Genomic DNA, 19,808 nt, shown 5'->3' on the forward strand with positions numbered 1-19,808 from the left:
AGTGGCTGGTGGGTTTGAACTGCCAGCCTTCTGGTTAGCAGTCAAGTGCCTTAGGCACTATGCCACCAGAGCTCCTACCCTCTACTTTACCAAGCATAATATTCTTCTCCAGGGACTAGTCCCCTCTGACAACATGACCAAAGTACGTGAGATGAAGTCTGGCCATTCTTGCTTCTAAGGAACATTCTGGCTATACTTCTTCCAAGACAGATTTGTATGTTCTTCTGGCAGTCCATGTTGTTGTTGTTGTTGTGTGCCATTGAGTCGGCTCCAACTCATAGCGACCCCTCCTTGGGTTTCTGAGGCAGTATCACTATGGAAGTAGATTGTCCAACCTTCCTTCTGAGGAGTGGCTAGTGGTTTTGAACTGCCAGCCTTCTGATTAGCAGTCAAATGCCTTAGGCACTATGCTACCAGAGCTCACCCATGGTATATCCAGTATTCCTCACCAACACCAAAATTCAAATTTATCAAATCTTCAGTCTTCCTTATTCATTGTCTAACTTTCACTTCCATATGAGGCAATTGAAAATATTATGGCTTGGATCAGGTGCACCTTAGTTTTCAAAGTGACATCTTTGCTCTTCAGTACTTTAAAGAGGTCTTTTGCAGCAGATTTGCCTAATGCAAAGAAAAAATAGGACTCTAAAATTGGGGTTTTGTTGAGTCACTAGAGGGTCTTATCTGCAAACCTTCCCACTCTGAAATCATTGGTATGTTTATTTACATAAGAAGTGGTGGATGCTAATCTAGCCTTTTACACCTTTGTATTAAAGATCCATTTGGCATCAATGGCCATGTACAACTGTCCTATCATACAAGATGGTGTCCCATTCAGAAAACCTAAGATTGAGTAAAATGAATTAACAGCATCTTGGCTCTATGCTCCATTCACAACTGTTAATTTAACAGGGTTATGCTTCCATCTCTGAGCAGAGAGCTCCTGGCAGGGACAGCTGCTCTGGTGGCCCAGATTGTGCTGTGTACATCCCAGTAGGAGACATCAAGAGCAGCAGGATAGAGGGCAAGGTGGTAGTGCATCAGAGAGCAGAGCAGTGTCACAGCACGACACTTGGGAGGAGGGAGTGAGACAGGACTCATCAACATGCTCTTCGTTTACTTGTTCCTTCTTTGTATGGATAGCCCACAGTTAACTGAGGAAGAAGAAATACTTGTCTTGAATTTTACTGAGAAAAATGTTATTCCTGCTTTTACTCTCATCTGCAGTTTGCTTGCACAAATACCTTCTTATATCCACCAGCATGTGGATAGATCTTAACTGCAATCATCTGTGTATTTGTCTACAGAATGTCATACAGGCCCCCATCATGACTACCAGGATCTGGATTACTGGGTCAAAGCTGATATGACAGGGGAAAATAGATTAATGTGCTGACCTGCCGTGGCCTACCTCCTAAACTGGAGCAAATTTCAAAGCTAAGAGTGGGTCAAGCACCAGACTTGATACGTGATAAGCACTCTTTTATTATTTGTCTTTAAGAGAAAGTTTGTTGAAATGAAACTGCAAGAGGGCCAGGACTGTGTTGTTCATTGATGTACTTTACAGAGTGTAGGTGCTCAAAAGTTAAATGAAATAATGAGTGGAAATTATCTGTACCTACACTGAGACACCTTGGTAAACAACAGAGCCATGTAGAATGTTGTAATACTTTGCTATAAACTTTTTTCCATGACTACGTCTTCTCTTCCTATCCTCTGATATAATTTCCATGTGGAAAATTGGCATTTGCAGCACATATAATGCTTTAAGGTAAAAATTTTGCCTTCTAGTCACTTCCTTCAGTACTAGGACAACTCTGTTGATGATAATATAAATCTAATTTTAGGTTTAAATTGCTTAGGAGTAAAACATTGTGATGTAGTAAATATATGCCACTCTTCCTAATATGGAAAGAGTTATTTTTCATTAATTTAAGAATAATGGCTACTTTTTATTTCCCCGAATCTCAAAGATCTGGTATGCTTATTATTGATATTGGACTACACAAGGCAGGAGGAATGTGTCATTTTGTGACCTGTATTCTGAGTTTTCACATTCTGGACAAATCCTTTAAAACTCTGGAATATATTTACAGTTGGAATAATACTCTGAAGGGTTTCTTTGCTTAAACCTTTAAATCTAATCTATTGGTTTCCTGATCAAGCTTAAAATCTTGAGGGGGTGGTGGGGAATAAAGTTGTCCATACATTTTTAAAAATCATAATAATTTACAGAGTCCTTGACAGAGACCCTGAAAACCAGTATCTTTTAGGAGTCTTTTATTAAAACCTAGGACAAATATGATTTAAATTATCAGGGTACATTGTTTTTAAAAATGCTGGTAAAAATTTGGCAATGAGGAGTCATTGAACTGGGGAAAGGAAACACATATAAAATGATGCCAGTGATTCTGGAAGGCTAAAAAGTAATGTGTTTTTCACCTAATTCTCTAATGTTGAGAGAGTGGAGACTTGATTTGAACTTCCTATGTATTCTTGATTTCCCAGCTCCAAGCACAGTGCCTGGCACAGAGAAAATCACTCAATAAGTGTTTGTTGAACCCTGTGATTTGAAGGGAAATAGCATCACTTCATTTCTCCTTTTATTTCCTGCTTTTTCTCACAAAGGTGGAAAAAAATGATGAGGACCAAAAGATTGAACAAGATGGCATCAAACCAGAAGATAAGGCTCACAAGGCCGCCACCAAAATTCAGGCTAGCTTCCGTGGACATATAACAAGGAAAAAGCTCAAAGGAGAGAAGAAGGGTGATGCCCAAGCTGCTGAGGCTGAAGTGAATGAAAAGAAGGATGAAGTCCCTGTTGCTGATGGGGTGGAAAAGAAGGAAGGAGATGGCGCTGCTACCGCTGATGCGGCCCCAACCACTGGTCCCAAGCCTGAGGAGACCGGCAAAGCAGGAGAAGCTCCTTCTGAGGAGAAGAAGGGGGAGGGCACCCCTGATCCTGCTGCAGAGCAGGCAGCTTCTCAGGCTACTGCCCCCTCAGAGGAGAAGGCCGGCTCTGCTAAGACAGAAAGTTCCACTAAAGCTTCCACTGATAACTTGCCGTCCTCCAAGGCCGAAGGCGCCCCAGCCAAGGAGGAGCCTAAACAAGCCGATGTGCCTGCTGCTGCTGCTGCTGCTGCTGCCACCACCCCTGCTGCAGAGGATGCTGCTGCCAAGGCAACAGCTCAGCCTCCAACGGAGACTGCAGAGAGTAGCCAAGCCGAAGAGAAGATAGGTGAGCGGATACCCAGGGTCATATGCATTGGGTGGGTGGGGGACACAGGTCTGTTCAGACACTAGGGCCTATGCACTATGCAGTGAGAGGGAAAAAGTCTAGAAAGTGTTTCCAGGAAGTCAGGGAAAAACATTTGCCATTGAGACCATGCCGGCTTAGGGTGACCCCATGCGTGCCAGAGTAGAACTGTGCTCTACAGGGTTTTCAATGGCTGATTTTTTAGAAGTAGATCATCAGATTTTTCTTTCAAAGGACCTCTGGGTAGACTTGAACCTCCAACATTTAAGTTAGCAACTGAAAAGTTTAACTGTTTGCCCCACCCGGGGACTCTGAAAACAGAAGAAGCTGTGCTTAATTCCTGAAAATGATGGAACTAAGAGCTAAAGTTACATTTCCAAATGTCTCCAAACCTAAGAAAGACGGCCGGCAGGTCTGTGAGGCAGCCGCCAGTGCCAGAGCAATCTGGCTATTACCTTGTTAATTAATTGATATATACAGTCAAACTAGGTAATCTCAGTTTATTTGTTGTTGCTTAAATGATGTGTTAGACAGATTCAGCTTCATGAGTAATTACTGAGTCTACCTTTATTTTAGGGATGGGAATTAGTTAATATGATTATTTGGCTACAGGGAATGAGTAGTATAAACATAGCCAACTCTCCATTGATCCAAACTATCTAGTTTGTGAATTGCCAACAGTGAAAACATAATCTCAGACCACCTTTCTCTATTTTACAATATGTTACTGGGTATTCTCTCCACCATCAATTGGTGTGTAGTGTGTGTGTATGTGTGAATGCTCAGTGAATGTTAATTGTAGCATTAGTCAGGTTCAAACATAATTAGGAGAATAAGTCTGTTGGTGCTGCCAAAAACAAAAGGAAAACCCCAAATATAGAACATATTGTGAAGTCAAACAGAAATTATCATTTTATTATTGAAGACATTACTTTCTACCATAAACAAGAATAATTGAATGTTGACTGTGATTACGGAAAAGTACTGGATTCTCTTCTAGTTGAAGCTGTGACTTTTAAAGAATATTTCCACTATTATTGTGCATGTAATCAGTGCAGAACTGTAATAGAAATTTCACCAGAGCAACTTTCACCCTGGGAGACTAGACCTCTCCCTCAGTCTATACCATCAACAATGGTAAAGGAGACCAACAGTCTTCAAGGTCTTTCTCTAGTCTAGAATGACCCATAAATACCTTCCAACCTTAAAGACCCTTAAAGTTACTTCTAATGCCAGTTTGGAAGGCTGGGTTTGCTCCTTTAGAACACCGTGGGTTTAACCAATGATGTGCCCAAGAGTCCAAATTTGGACTGGACCACAGTGTGACCTTGAGAGAAGACCTACTTCATGAGAATGGTCTGGGAAATGTTTTGATGTGTGTATCTCAGAAGGAAGATGGGGCAATCAACTTGTGTAGTGATACTGCCTTGGAAACTCAAGGAGGGGTGGCTATGAGTTGAGTCCAACTCGACGGCACATAACAACAACAACAACATGATCAGACTGAGAAAGGTAGATGATCGATGAAAGTTAGATTGTAGATGAGTATTCTAGACTTAATCAGGTCTATTTCTTTGATCTTACCCCTAAATTCCATAAGAAGACAGATTATATTAATTATTATTATTGGCATTTTCTTTTGTGTAGCTGCCTTTGAGTTGATTCCAACTCATGGTGATCCCCTGTGTGCAAAATAGAACTGTTCCATAGAGTGTTCATGAATGTGACCTTTGGAAGTAGATCTCCAGATCTTACTTCTGAGGTGCCTCTGGATGGATTTGAATCACTGACATTTTGGTCAGTAATTTAGCACTTAGCCATTTGCACTACTCACAGGACTCCTTGACATATAGCTCAGATGAGTCACATAAGTCTTTTTAAATCTTTATTCTAACTACATACTTGCCCCAGGGGCCAGACTTTGAGAATAAGAAGATGGAATTTCCCTCCAGAAAAGGTAAGCCATGTGATAAAGAATGAGTTGTTGATTTTAATTTAGTCAGCAAAACATTGTTTAATACTTTCTTTAGGTCTAAGGTTAGAACTTCATATATGATGGCTCAACATCACTGACTACTTATTGTATTGTCTTCAGAAATCTTCAAAATAATCATGCTTTTAAATATAGAAATATTTGACATTGCCTGACTATATTTTTTAAAGTTGGATTTTTGAAGTTGTGTGTATAAGCAGACGGACTTGATATGATTTTAGGTCTCTGTTGATGCTTTAGATTATTAGAAAGAAAGACTACATGAATTAGTGAAAAATTAAAATATAGTCCTTTATAAGATAATTCAGTTTTATTCTTTTTGAAATTATGACAGTTCTAAATGAATTAAGAACATATCTTATGTCATGAGTACTGCATGAATGATGAATGAAAAGTATAAATGAGTGAAGACTGATGAGATTTAATTTATAGATTATACTTTGTCTACTTCTTCATATATCCCTCCTGGAATCTTGTTTACCCGATTTATTTATTTGATTAAAATTATGTCTGGTCAGTGAAAGCAGATGGAGATCATGCTTTGCCCTAAATTTTACAAACTCCAGCTGAACAATATCTTGATTAATCAGGTTTTATTATCTGCATTGAAACACAGTTGAAAGTGTGGGTGAAGTTCAACATGAAGGTAATCACAAAAGGCAGTTTATTTTATATTATGTCTTAGCTTTCGGTAGAATTTATCCTCTTGGTGAAATCTTGAAATGCTGCCTAGAGTTTCTTTCTGTACTGAGTTATCTATTAGACTTGCCTGCTCTCTTTGACAAGCACAAATTACCCAGACATGGGTAGTCTCATGGAGTTACAGGAACTCGAGATGACAAAGAAATCTATCACACCACATCAGACCCAAATTCCCAGGAGCCCTGCACTACATTTTCCTTTATCTGCCATTAGATTTCATTCTAATCCAGGTTAAAATGATGGCATTTCCAGTTGGGCTGTATTGTTTGCAAATAGATGACTACCATAGGTTACTTTAAGATTCTCTGGCTGCCTGAAGTGATACAGAGGGGGTGCATCACTTGTGATCTGAAGGGATGGGTAGGGCTGTGGAGAAAAACAAGTAAAAAAAAAAAAAAAAAATCCAAAAAAAATAATTTCTGTCAATAGGAAGGTCAGAATTTTGGGATCATATCTTATCACTGCTTTAATAGATACAGAAATATTTAGTAAATTTTACATTTGTTATTTGTTTGGGGAGCTCTGGTAGCATAGTGCCTAAGGCATTTGACTTCTAACCAGAAGGCTGGCGGTTCAAACCCACCAGCCACTCCTTGGAAGGAAGACTGGGCAATCTACTTCTGTAGAGATACTGCCTCTGAAACCCAAGGAGAGGTAATGATGAGTTGCAATCGACTCAATGGCAGTGAGTTTGGTTTTGGTTTTGGTTATTTGCTTTATTTTGTTTACTATTCATAGTGTGTTACAGGTGGGTGCCCTTTGCATCAGGACTTTTGGCATTGTTTAGTTATTTTTATTTTCTTTTTTAAAAATTCTCCATTTCTTCCTCTCCCTCCTTCATTATTCTGCTCCAAGCCCCTTTTCCTTATGTGACTATAACCAGAAGATCTCAGTGCATTTCCAATATTGATTCTTTTATATGGGGAGCAGTGTTTAATATATTCATAGGGCACTGCCCCCCTTCAGCCATTAGGAGAGAACTTTCAAGCCTCCTTTAGTGAGCTCTGGTGGCATAGTGTCTAAGGCATTTGGCAGCTAACCAGGAGGCTGGTGGTTCTAACCGACCAATCACTCCTCATAAGGAAGATTGCTGCCATCTACTTCCATAGAGATACTGGCTCAGAAACCCAAGGAGGGGTGGCTATGAGTTGGATCTGACTTGATGGCAGTGAGTCTGGTTTTTGGGGGGTTTCCTGCTGAGCAGTCTCACTCTGCTCACTTTTCATCTGCTGTGTCTCCTTCTCCCTATGCTATGCCATTGACTTCCTAACATAGAGGACTCTCAATTTCTGCTGTGGCCATAGACAGTGATATAGTACTACCATAGTGACACATTATGTCTGTGGTTTCCATACGGTTTTGACTGACACAAATAGGAATAATAACTCTTGAATTTCGCTAGATTTTCTGTATGTTGATCAATGCTGCATTTTATTCTCATGGTCTCATTATCTTTTTCAAATTGAGATAATCAATAATGATCTTGGAAAAAAAGGAGTTTTAATTCACTGTCTTCTCCTGGAGTAGAAACATGAACCTCATAAATCACTTCCTCTCTCCTTTTAAAACTCCTCTTCCTCTTCTTCTTTGTTGTTGTTGTTAAGTGCCGTTGAGTCGTTTCCGACTTATAGCGACCCCATGCACAGCAGAACGAAACACTGCCCTATCGCGCGCCAGCCCCACAATCCCTGCTATACTTGAGCTCATCATTGCAGCCACCGTATCAACCCATCTTGTTATCTTCTTTACTTCCCCCTTTCTCTTTGTTTTTACCTTCCAATGGTATTAAGTTTCTGCTGTGCTAGCCATTGAGGTCACAGATAAATGGTCTCTGCCCTTAAGATATTATCTCTGCCCTTAAGGAGTTCTCATTTGGGAGCAGAGATGGGATGGAACTTGAGGAGTGGTGCTGAAAACAAGCACATTAATAATTTCAATTTAATTCAGTTCTGCAAATAAGCATGGAGTAGTTCTATATGCCAAGGCACTGCAGGACAAAATATGAATGAGATAGTGCTTCAGTGAATAAGATTATGTGTTAGTGCAAAACAATGGCTTGGGGTGACATCAGCCCAACTTCTCTAATTTCATAAGTGGGGAGGAAGATCAAAATCAACATCAATAGTTCAAGGCTGATTTCTAGGAGGTGGAGGTCAGATATGCCACTACCCCCCAACAATTTTACAAATGCTAACACCAACTGTTCCCCCAACTACATTCTTTACTTCTTTCTGCATTCGATAATTTGTTGCAATGGCCACACAGAACTCATAGACAATACTCTTGAATACTGTGTTTATTAAGGAAGTAACAAGTTACAATTCAAGATTAGGAAAAACTTAAGACACGTTCTTCGATCAGGACAGATTCTTCTTAGTAGTGCTTTGAGCACACTTCTCCAGTCTCTGCCTCTCCGCCTTACAGCCTCTGCCCTGTTTGGGCAAGTGTTACAAAGCTCTTTTAGCTCTGCTGACAAGTAGCACTCTCTGCCAACAAACCTTCTGCCCAAAGGCACTCAGCTTTCTCTCTCTATAGGCCAGGAAGCCCAATGCTCTCTTGTCCAGGTCTCTTGGTTCTGCTGCCCCTGCTACTGCCATTTCTCTGCTACTGCGTCTCTCTGTCTTTGGTGTCACAGCTCTCTGTTTCCCGGATCCAAGAGGTCCAGCACAGGGATCTCCAGTCCAAAGGACACACTTCACTCCTGGCTTTTTTTTATTGATTGTAGTGAGATCCCCCTCTTCCCGTCTCTGGAAAGGCTCATTTTAAGCCTGATGAGATGGGAAATCTGTCCAATCCCCACATTAAGGTTCCACACACCTTGTTTATACTATTAGCAAGCTGTCCAATCCCTCTGGCAGGCCATAAGCACCTCACATTTTCATAGTTCCACCCAGTCACCCAGTGGAAGTATCAAAAACCATGGCAAGAAGGACCATATTAAGTAATTTACTGCACTACAGTAAGAACATTAAATACCCAGCTCATATTCTGGATTTGGGGAAATTCCTTATGTTCTCCACAACAATATTTCCTGATGCTCAAGGTAGCTCTCTAAAAGATAGATCCACTTCCACTGAGCCTCAGTGGATGTAAGATTTGCCCCAAGACATTTACACTTTTTGGCAGGGTGCCTCATAATCAGTTTTGACTTGAAATGTGATTTCAACTACTTCTCAAATTTATACACAACTCATAAAGAATGAAAATTTAGATTGTGAAAGACCATAAATGCAGTCAATAAAACATGGGCACACTGTCAGATATTCAATGGTATGCTGCTTAAATACCGTTGATTATTAAGCTTTTATAGAGCACTTTTATATTGTTAGAGTAATCATTTTTATTGGTTTCTCCTGACAGCAACCCAGCAGCATTTGATAATATTTTTTTCCCTTCTATTTTCACAGTCTAAAAATAGTGACAAAGTAAATGGGTGCTCTGTCCACAGACATAGCGAATGGTAATACAGGGGTCAAATTGATAGAGCTCTAAATCCTCACTTTATCTTTATTCCTGCACTTATTTATGTCTCATTTAAGATATTTTGTTTTATCTCAATTCCTGCATGTTTTCTTGCTTCATCTTAGCAGTAGCCAGACAATTTTGATTAATGCTTGCAAATAGCAACCAAGACTTTCCTACGATATTTACAGACCTACATGCTCAACAGGATAATGCAGGGGGATGAACATTGGACTGCAATAAAGAGACCAGGGTTTTACTCACTGTTTCTACCAACCTGTGAGGAAAGTTATTGCTTCTCTCTGGGCCTCCGTGGTCTCATCTGTAAGAGGAGGGCCTAGCATACTCAGTTTCTAAGATTTTTTCAAGATTTAAAATACAAATGTTCTATAATAGATAGCACTTAAATGAGGATTTATTAAGGATCAGGCCCTGTGCTAAGTGCTATGTGGGGATTATTCATTTAATCATCATAACCACTCTGTAGTGTAAGTACTGTAATTTCCCCTTCTCTTTTTACAGATAAGGAACCTGGGGTTCAGAGATTACGTACTTAATCACTGCCAACATCCAGCAAGTGGCTGAACTAGGCACTGAACCCTGATGGTCTGAATGCAGAGGTTATTTGCTGACCCATTCAAGTACCATTCTGACAGAAACAAAGCAGAGAGACATGTCTAAGAACTCCAACATTGTGTCTTAATCTAAGGACATCCCCCTATTTGTTTAATAAGATACCCCAAACTCTTGTCTAGGAGTTAGCAGAGATCACATTTACAGATGAGTATCCCAAAACTAATTATAATCCCAGATCATAATTCCTTCACAATTCTATCCCCAACCTTGCTGAGAGTATTCAACTAGTTCTGGGTCTTTGGTTCTTACTTTGAAAATGATTCAAGTGTTGTTTTACTAAGATAGCTCTGAAAGGTCGGTTGAAATTTTTTGTTCTTAACAGGAATACTACTGACTTTACCAAGTACTCCAGGAGGAGCTGCAAATTAGAAATTTAAATTTTGAGATGGGATTCCTACTGTAAATTTGGCTTATCAGAATTACATTCTCGTTTAAATCTCTCTCCCCTTTAGCAAGTGCATTTAAAAAAAAACCTGGTACTTTAATATTTATAATTAAATCTTAAAGAACTTAATTGAAAGAATAGATTGGAGAACAATTACTGTCTCTTCAATTTAAAAAAAAAAAAAATGTGAGCTTACCAAAGATAAGATGAAGAGATCTGTTTCGGAGTGAAGAAATTCATATCGTTGGACTTTTTATCCATTCTTCATACCTCATACTAAGTAGCTACTATCACCTTTTAAGGGATCCTTGGGTGGTGCAAATGTTTTGCACTATACTACTAACCAAAAGGGAACTCTGATGGCATAGTGCCTAAGACATTTGACTGCTAACCAGAAGGCTGGCGGTTCAAACCCACCAGCCACTCCTTGGAAGGAAGGTTGGACAATCTACTTCCATAGTGATACTGCCTTGGAAATCCAAGGAGGGGTTGCTATGAGTTGGATCCAACTCAACGGCAGTGCACAACAACAACAACCAACCAACCAAAATATTGGCCCACCCAGTGCTATTCTAAAAGAAAGACTTGACAATTTGCTTCTGTAAAGATTTACAGCTAAGAAAACCCTATGGAGCTAAGTTCTACTCTGTAACACATGTGGTCACCATGACTCATAACTAACTCAACAGGTTTATTGCCTCAAGGTTTATTGCCTTATAAAATAAGCTAGTAAAGAGAAGGGCATGTAAGTAAATTCCCCAATTTAAAAATTGTAAAACTATATTTGGAACTGAAAATATAATAGTATTTCTTAAAATAATTTTCAGATATATATGCTTATTCATCAAATATTTAATCTTATTTTTCTCTGCACACACATGCACACACACATACACTTCCAGAAGGATTTAAAAGAAGAGAAGAAAGTAACAAGAGTAGCAAGTGTTGCACAGAATATTTGGCTCAACATGGAGACAGAGCAGAGCACTCAATCATTGGACTAGAAAGCACTGAATAGTCAGTCACTCCTCTTATTTTGGGAGCTCTGGTGGTGTAGTGCCTAAGGCACTTACTGCTAACCAGAAGGCTGGTGGTTCAAACCCACCAGTCACTCCTTGGGAGGAAGATGAGGCAATCTACTTCCGTAGTGATACTGCCTCGGAAACCCAAGGAGGGGTTGCTATCAGTCGGGTCCGATTCGACAGCACATAACAACAACAACAACAACTTCTTATTTTGGCCTCACAATCATAGTTTCATTAAATAAAGAATGACAAGCTTCCTTGTGATGTGAATAGAAAGGAAGAAGGAAGGCAATGGCATTGATTGAAGTTATAAGAAGTTCACCCTTGAAGATTTCCAAAGATTATTTGGTTTATAGTATGTATAAAGAAGTGGGGAAGGTTTAAGATTTGCATTTTTCACTACACCTCTTAGTCATGTTTTGATTTTGTGTTTAAGAAAATGATCTAATCAGGTACCAAACCCCAGACTAATTCATACAATCAAGAAAATTTTAACCACTGTCCTCTTCAAAAAAGGTTTAGATACTTGTTGATCTCACAGCAGTAAAGCTTAGTTCTCTAAGCAAATAATTTATTCCTGGGCTTATTTAAAATAATTGTCATTAAGTGATTTCATAGGATGATGAATCATATCAAGTTTTTAATAACTCCATTATCTTATATGATACATATATTGCAATAGGGAGCTCTGGTGGCATAGGGCCTAAGGCATTTGACTGCTAACCAGAAGCCTGGCAGTTCAAACCCACCAGCCACTCATCGGAAGGAAGGTTGAACAATCTACTTCCACCTTGGAAACCCAAGGAGGGGTTGCTATGAGTTGGCTCTGACTCAATGGCAGTGAGTTTTGAGTTTATATTGCAATAACTCTATGTTTTCAGCATAATACAAAAATAATAAATAAATAAACCTATTGCCACTGAGTCAACTCTGACTCCTAGTGACCTTCTAGCACAAAGTAGATCTGCTCCATAGGGTTTCCAAGGCTGTAAATCTTTATGGAAGCAGACTGCCTTATCTTTCTCCTGCTGAGCTGCTGGCAGGTTTGAGCCACCATCCTTTTGGTTAGCAACCAAATACCTTAACCACTGTACCACCAGAGTTCCTTTCAGTATAATAAACTCTATAAAATCAAGAGACCTGGATTGTTGTTCAGTCTCTGCAATTCTTTCAAGCCAGTGTTTCCACCCTCTGGACTTCAGTCCCCTCATCTGTAAAATAGGCATTTTGGACTATGTCTTCTCTGCCTTCCAGCTCCAACAGACAAGTTCACAATGGTAGTCCAAACAGACATCTTTGAAGTGTAGGGCATATGGCCTCTTACCCAACCATCCTCTTTTTCCTATAATTCCTTATTTCCTAAACTATTAGGTGGTGGGTTTAGGGGGTACTCTGGTAGCATAGTGGCTAAGACACTTGCCTGCTAACCAGACGGCTGGCGGTTCAAACCCACCAGCCACTCCTCGGAAGGAAGGTTGGGCAATCCTACTTCCGTAGTGATACTGCCTCGGAAACCCAAGGAGGGGTCGCTATGAGTCGGGGCCGACTCGACGGCACATAACAACAACAACACCAACTGATAATAGAGAACTTTGGACAGAGAGACAAAGAGTTCTAGCCAAATCAGTTCTAAAAAAAGTTTATGGTTGCCCTGGAAGCTCAGTAAACAGTAAATAAATCTCAATGGAGTTTTCTAATACTGACCTGGGTTTGAGATTGAAAATTAAAAGTTAAAGATGATGTTTCCTGGTAAGATTAGATTCCTGCTTCATAGCTCTCCCAACCTTGTCCTTGAGATGGAAAACTACAACTGTATCATTTTAGGCTTAACTCATTATTAGTTAAGTAATCTATCTTTAAAGGAGCTCTGGTGGTGTAATGGTTAAGGTATTTGGCTGCTAAGCAAAAAATCAGTGGTTCAAATACACCAGCTGCTTTGCAGATGAAAGATGAGGCCCTTTGCTTCCATAAAGATTTATAGCCTTGGAAACCCAATGGGGTTCTCTATGAGTTGGAATTGACTTGATGGCAGTGAGTTTGGTTTGGTTTGTGGAATTTATCTTTATATACATCTTGTTTCATTAAAGTAATTAAAGCAATTTCAGGAGTACAAAAAGCCTTGGAATATATATTTTTTTTTAAATTGTGATTTGGATGAAAGTTTACAGAGCAAATTCACTTTCTATACAGCAGCTCACATTTTGTCTCATGACATTGACTACAATTTACCACAATGCAACAGCTCCCCTCCCACTTCCTCCCCATAGTAACCTCTTCCCTGTGTCCATCCCTCCATACACTCCTGCCCCCTGAGCTGTCTCCCTGAGCATAAGCAGCCCTTCTTTCTCCCATGATTGTTCTCTCAAGGAGTGTATCTACCTCAGGTAAATGTTCAACTCATATGCCTGTCTTTTGTTTGACTGGAAGCCACAAATGTGGGTTCAATTCCAGACCTGAAGGGCAGCTAGAGGCCATAGTCCCAGTGGTTCCATCAGGCTCTATCAGACCAGCAAACCTGGTCCCCCCCCCTTTTATTTTTCCAAATGATTTTGAGTTTTGTTTCACATTGTTCTCCCTCTCTATCCAGGATCTACTTCATAGATCCAAGTGATTGACAGGGGTAGCCGGGCATCATCTAGTTCTTCTGGTCTCATAGTTATATAAGCTTTGGATTTTTAAGTGGAGCATTGGTCACATCTGATAGAAAATTGTGGTTGATAAGCTGTATTTTTATTTTTTTCATAGACTGTCATAAACTCATAAGTATAATATGGAAAGGCCTAGTACAACTTTCCTCTGAATAGGTTTCAGGGGAACTTCCTGAGTAAGACAGACTAGGAAGAAAGGCCTAGTGAATCTACTTATGAAAATCAGTGAATGAAGACCCTGTAGATCACAACACAATCATGGGGATGGTGTGGGAACAGGCAGCTGCCCTTGAGTCGACCACCAACTCATGGCAGCACTGTGCACAAGGGAGGGAAATGCTACCTGCTACCTAGTCCTGTGCCAACCCTGTGATTGGTTGCAAATTGGACTGTTGTCCAATAAAGCATATTTAATGTTAACCTGTGCCATGAAAGTCAGTTTCACCTCTTCCATGAAGTCTTCTCCAACAAGATTTAAGAATTTCTACCATCTCTGATAATGATTTGATAATCCCATCTCTGCCACTTATTTGTCCATGGTATGTTGTATTATTATTTACTTCTTCAAAATGTAATCAAATAAACTAGTTAGCCGCATAATACAACCAGTAAGTTTGAAGATCTTAGACTGGGTTTATGCAGCAAAACTAAAATTACCTGTTTTTTTGGTTTTTGTTTCTTTTTCTAATAATCATATAAATGGTCGATTATTAAGTAGTCTAGCTTATATCAGCAGTCTACAAGGTAGAATCAGATTGATTATATGGAGATCCCATTGCTTGACTAAGCAAAGATTTATTGCCCCATCAGTTTGGATATACCATGTGCCAAAGTGGCAGGGAGGCCACATCTTCTGACCTCCTCTAACCCCACAGAGGAAGACAGAATCACCATCAGTAGCCCAAGGCCTATTCCCATGAGGCCAGATGTGCTGTCTCCCTCCAGCCCTTTCACCAACCCTGGACCAACTGTTCCTCCCGTGGCACCCACCACCTCTCTGCTGGGTTTGATAATTCACTGCAGTGATCATACAGAATTCACAGATTATGAGGTTTATTAGGGAAGCAATAGGCTACAATTCAAGTTCAAGAACAAACTCAGTCTCTCTGAGCCTGCCGTCTCTCAGACTACAGTCTCTCTCCCAGCAATGCATCTCTCAGTGTCTCTCTCAGAAGCGTGTGTCTCTCGCCTCTCTCAGCAATGCGTTTACTGTGCCATGTGTTTTTCTCACCTTTCTCTCTTAGCAATGCATGCCTCTTGTGCCTCTCTCTCAGCAATATGTGTCTCTTGTGTCTCTCTCTCATCCATGTGTGTCTCTTGCATCTCCCAGCTGGCAGTGAGAGATTCCTTCTGCCTCTAGGAGGGCTCTTTTTGAACCTGGCAGAGTGGCCAAACTAACCAAGCCCAACATCAGAATTCTATACACTTGAGAGGGAGCGAGAACTTCCCAGAAAATTGCTTCATGCTGCGCCCAACAGAAATATCCCAGGTGGATAACTTTATCAGGAGCTACTCAGATGCTCACAGCAAATTCCACCATAGAGTTTATGATGACTTATGGCTAGAAAAGGCACACTATGTAATTTACCACACCAGATCATGTTTGTCCAGCACTGTTTTTTTTTTTTTACATATCATGACATTAATAATAAAACTCATTTCCATAGTCATACACAAATGAATTAATTGCATTTTTGATGGGTAGGACACTATATCTTCATTTTCCAGTTTGTGTACAGAGGATGATTTACCATGAAGCTAATGAAGTTTAATCTTTAAACTCATCACTTGCATTAAATGGGCACCTTCTATGGCTTAGTGAAGAATCCTAATACTGAGTTAGGTAGTTATATAAATAAACTTTTTATTGTGATTTTGGTGAAAAATCACATTGTTGTTGTTATGTGCCGTTGAGTCAGCCCTGAAAAATCACATAGCAAATTGATTTTCCATTAAACAGTTAATACATGTTTTGATTAATTTCGTTGATCGCAATCCCCTATTGTTCATATAATTTTGTAATTTTTGTTGTTGTTGTTGTTGTTATGTGCTATTGAGTAGGTTCTGATTCATGGTGACCTTATACACAACAGAACAAAACAGTGCCCCGTCCTGTGCCTTCCTCACAATCTTTGCTATACTTGAGCCCATTGCTGTAGACACTATGTCAATCTGTCTGTTGAGGGTCTTCTAAATTTTGCAAAAGTAAAATGTTTTTGAAATATTTTTTCTTAAAGACAGTTCCCAAAATTGGTTAAGCATCAAGCCCTGCATAATCTGGGTCAGGCCTGCACATGATCCATGTGCATAGGTCAAAAATGAGAAATACAAACTAGTCACAAGCAGAATTTAGGGCCTCAAAGTAAATGATCACTCTTCTCCCAATTCTCCACTTTGCTTTGAACCCATAAATTTGGCTAAGTTGTTGTTAGATACCGTCAAGCCTTCTGCAACTCATAGTGACCCATTGTAAAACAGAATTAAATGCTGCCTGATCCTGTGCCAGCTTCACAAGCCTTGCTATAGCTGAGCCCATCATTACAACCACTGTGTCACTCCATCCTGTTGAGGCCCTTCTCTTTTGTTGCTGACCCTCCATTTTACAAAGCATGACATCCTTCTCCAGGGAAGGAATGATCCCTTCTGACAATATGACCAAAGTTGGTGAGACGAAGTCTGGCTGTTCTCACTTCCAAGTAGCATTCTGGCTGCACTTCGTCCAGGACAGATTTGTTAGTTCTTCTGGCAGTCCATGGTACTTTCAGTATTATTCACAACATAAAAGCATCACCTCTTCTTTGCTCTTCCTTATTCACTGTCCAGCTTTCACACACATATGAGATTATTGAAAATACCATGGCTGAGGTTAGCTGCACCTTAGTCTTCAGTGAGACATCTTTCCTCTTCAGCCCTTTAAATAGGTCTTTTGCACCAGATCTGCCCAGTTCAATACATTGTCTGATTTCTTGCTTCCATCAGTGTTGATTGTGGAACCAAACAATATGAAATCTTTGACAACCACAATCTTTTCTTCATTTATCATGATGCTGTTTATTGGTCCAGTTGTGAGGACGATTTTTTGTTTTCTTTATGTTGAGGTGCAATCCATTCTGCACTTTAATCTTCATCAGTAAGTGCTTCAAGTCAACTTCACTTTCAGCAAGCAAGGTTGTGTTGTCTGCATATTGCAGGTTCTTATTGAGTCTTCCTCCAGTCCTGATGCTGTGTTTTTCTTCATCTAGTCCAGCTTCTTGGATTATTTGCTCAGCATGCAGATTGAGTAAATATGGTGAAAGGATACATCCCTGGCACACATCCTTCTTTATTTTAAACCATCCAGTATCCCCTTGTTCTGTTTGAACAACAGCCTCCTGGTGTACGTGCAGGGTCCTCATGAGCACAATTGAGTGTTCTGGAATTCCCATTCTTCCCAATGTTATCCATAATTTGTTATGACCCACTCAGTCGAATGCTTTTGCATAGTCAATAAAACACAAGTAAACATCTTTCTGGTATTCTTTGCTTTCAGCAAGATCCAGCTGACATCAGCAATGATGTCCCTTTTTCCATATCCTCTTCTGAATCCAACTTGCATTTCTGGAAGTTCCCTGTCAATATCCTACTACAACCAACTTTTAATTATCTTCAGCAAAATTTTACTGGCATGTGGTATTGATATTGTTTGATAATTTCCACATTCTATTGGATCACCATTCATTGGAATGGGTACAAATATGGATCTCTTCCTGTCACTTGGCCAGGTAGCTGTCTTCCAAATTTCTTGGCATAAATGAGTAAGTGCCTCCAGTGTGACATCCATTTGTTGAAAGATCTCAATGGGTATTTTTTTTTTTTTTGTCTTTTTTTTTAACCAATTTCTTCAGTGCAGATCTTTGACTTCTTCCTTCAATACCTTTGGTTCTTGAACATATACCACCTCCTGAAATGGATGAACATTGACCAATTATGTTTGGTACAGTGATTGTGTATTTCTTCTATCTTCTTTTGATGTTTCCTGCTTCATTCAATAATTTGCCTACAGAATCTTTCAATATTACAACTTGAGGCTTGAATTTTTTTCTTCAGTTCTTTCAGTTTGAGAAATGTTGAGGGTGTTCTTCCCTTTTGATTTTCTAATTCCAGGTTTTTGCACATTTCATTATAATAAGTGACTTTATCTTCTTGAGCTGCTCTTTGAAATCTTCTGTTCAGCTCTTTTATCTTGTCATTTCTTCCAATTGCTTTAGCTACTCTTCCTTCAAGAGCAAGTTTCAGAGTCTCTTCTGACACCCATTTTGGTCTTTTCCTCTTTTCCTGTCTTTTTAATGACCTTGTGCTTTCTTCATGTATGATGTTCTTAACGTCATCCCCAAATTCTTCTGGGTTTCGGTCACTGGTGTTCAATGCATCAAATATGTTCTTCAGATAGTATCTAAATTCAGGTGGGATGTAATCAAGGTCATATTTTGGCTCTCATGGACTTTTTTTAACTGTCTTCAGCTTCAACTTGAACTTGCATATGAGCAATTGATGATCTTTTCCATATTCAGCTCCTGGCCTTGTTTTGGCTGAAGATATTGAGCTTCTCCATTGCCTCTTCCTACAGATGTAGTTTATCTGATTCCTATGTATTCTATTTGGCAAGGTTCATGTGTATAGCCTCCACTTATGTTGATGAAAAAAAGGTTTCAATGAATAAGTCTTTGGTCTTGCAAAATTCTATCATGTGATCTCTGCCAATGTATCACTGGCCATATTTTCCAACTGTCTGTGATCCTTCTTTGTTTCCAGCTTTCACATTCCAATCACCAGAAATGATCAATAACATCTTGTTTGCATGTTGGTCAGTTTCAGACTGAAGAAGTTGGTAAAAAAAATTCTTGAATTTCCTCATCTCTGGCTTTGGTGGCTGGTTTGTAAATTTGAATAATAATAGTACTAACTAGTCTTCATTGTAGGTATATAGATATTATCATATCACTGACAGCATTGTACTTCAGGACAGATCTTGAAACATTTTTTATGATGATGAATGCCACACCATTCCTCTTCCATTTGTCATCCCCGGCATAGCAGATCATATGGTTGTCTGATTCAAAATAGCCCAAACCAGTCCATTTCAGCTCACTAATGCCTAGAATATCAATCTTTATGCATTCTATTTAATTTTGACAACTTCCAATTTTCCTAGATTCAAACTTTGTACATTCTATGTTCTGATAATTAATAGATGTTTGCAGCTCTTTTTTCTCATTTTGAGTCATGGCCAACAACAAATGGAGGTCCTGAAAGCTTTACTCTATCCGCATCATTAAGATTGGCTCTACTCTGAGGAGGCAACTCTTCCCTCATCATATTTTGAGTGCCTTCCAACCTGAGGGCCTCATTTTCCAGCACTATATTAGACAGTGTTTCAGGGTTATTCATAAAGTTTTCTAGTAATAAATCAGACAGTGTTTCACTGCTATACATAAGGTTTTCACTGGCCAATTCTTTGAGAAGTGGATGGCCTCTTCCTTCTTCTAAGTCTGTCTTAGCCTGGAAGGTCCGTTGAAACCTGTCCACCATGGGTCACTCTGCTGGTATTTGAAATACTGGTAACATAGCCTCATAGCAACATGCAATCCACCACACTATGACAAACTGACAGACCGTGGTGGAAATGTAAATATAGGAATATTAAATCAAATGGAGGCACATT

At 39.6% G+C, this 19,808-nt stretch overlaps 1 protein-coding gene across 1 annotated transcript in view; it reads left to right on the plus strand.

Moving 5' to 3' along the window:
- GAP43 (growth associated protein 43) overlaps positions 1-19,808 on the plus strand; it is an 88,210-nt gene that overhangs the window by 10,662 nt on the left and 57,740 nt on the right. Inside the window, exon 2 of the mRNA XM_042781914.1 lies at positions 2,577-3,238. Within this exon, the coding sequence (XP_042637848.1) occupies positions 2,577-3,238 (662 nt within the window). The remainder of the gene's footprint in view (positions 1-2,576; positions 3,239-19,808) is intronic.

The sequence above is a fragment of the Orycteropus afer genome, unplaced genomic scaffold (genome assembly GCF_000298275.1).
Source record: "Orycteropus afer afer isolate SDZICR_OR568_19922 unplaced genomic scaffold, OryAfe1.0 scaffold00195, whole genome shotgun sequence".
NCBI classification, from domain to species: Eukaryota; Metazoa; Chordata; class Mammalia; order Tubulidentata; family Orycteropodidae; genus Orycteropus; species Orycteropus afer.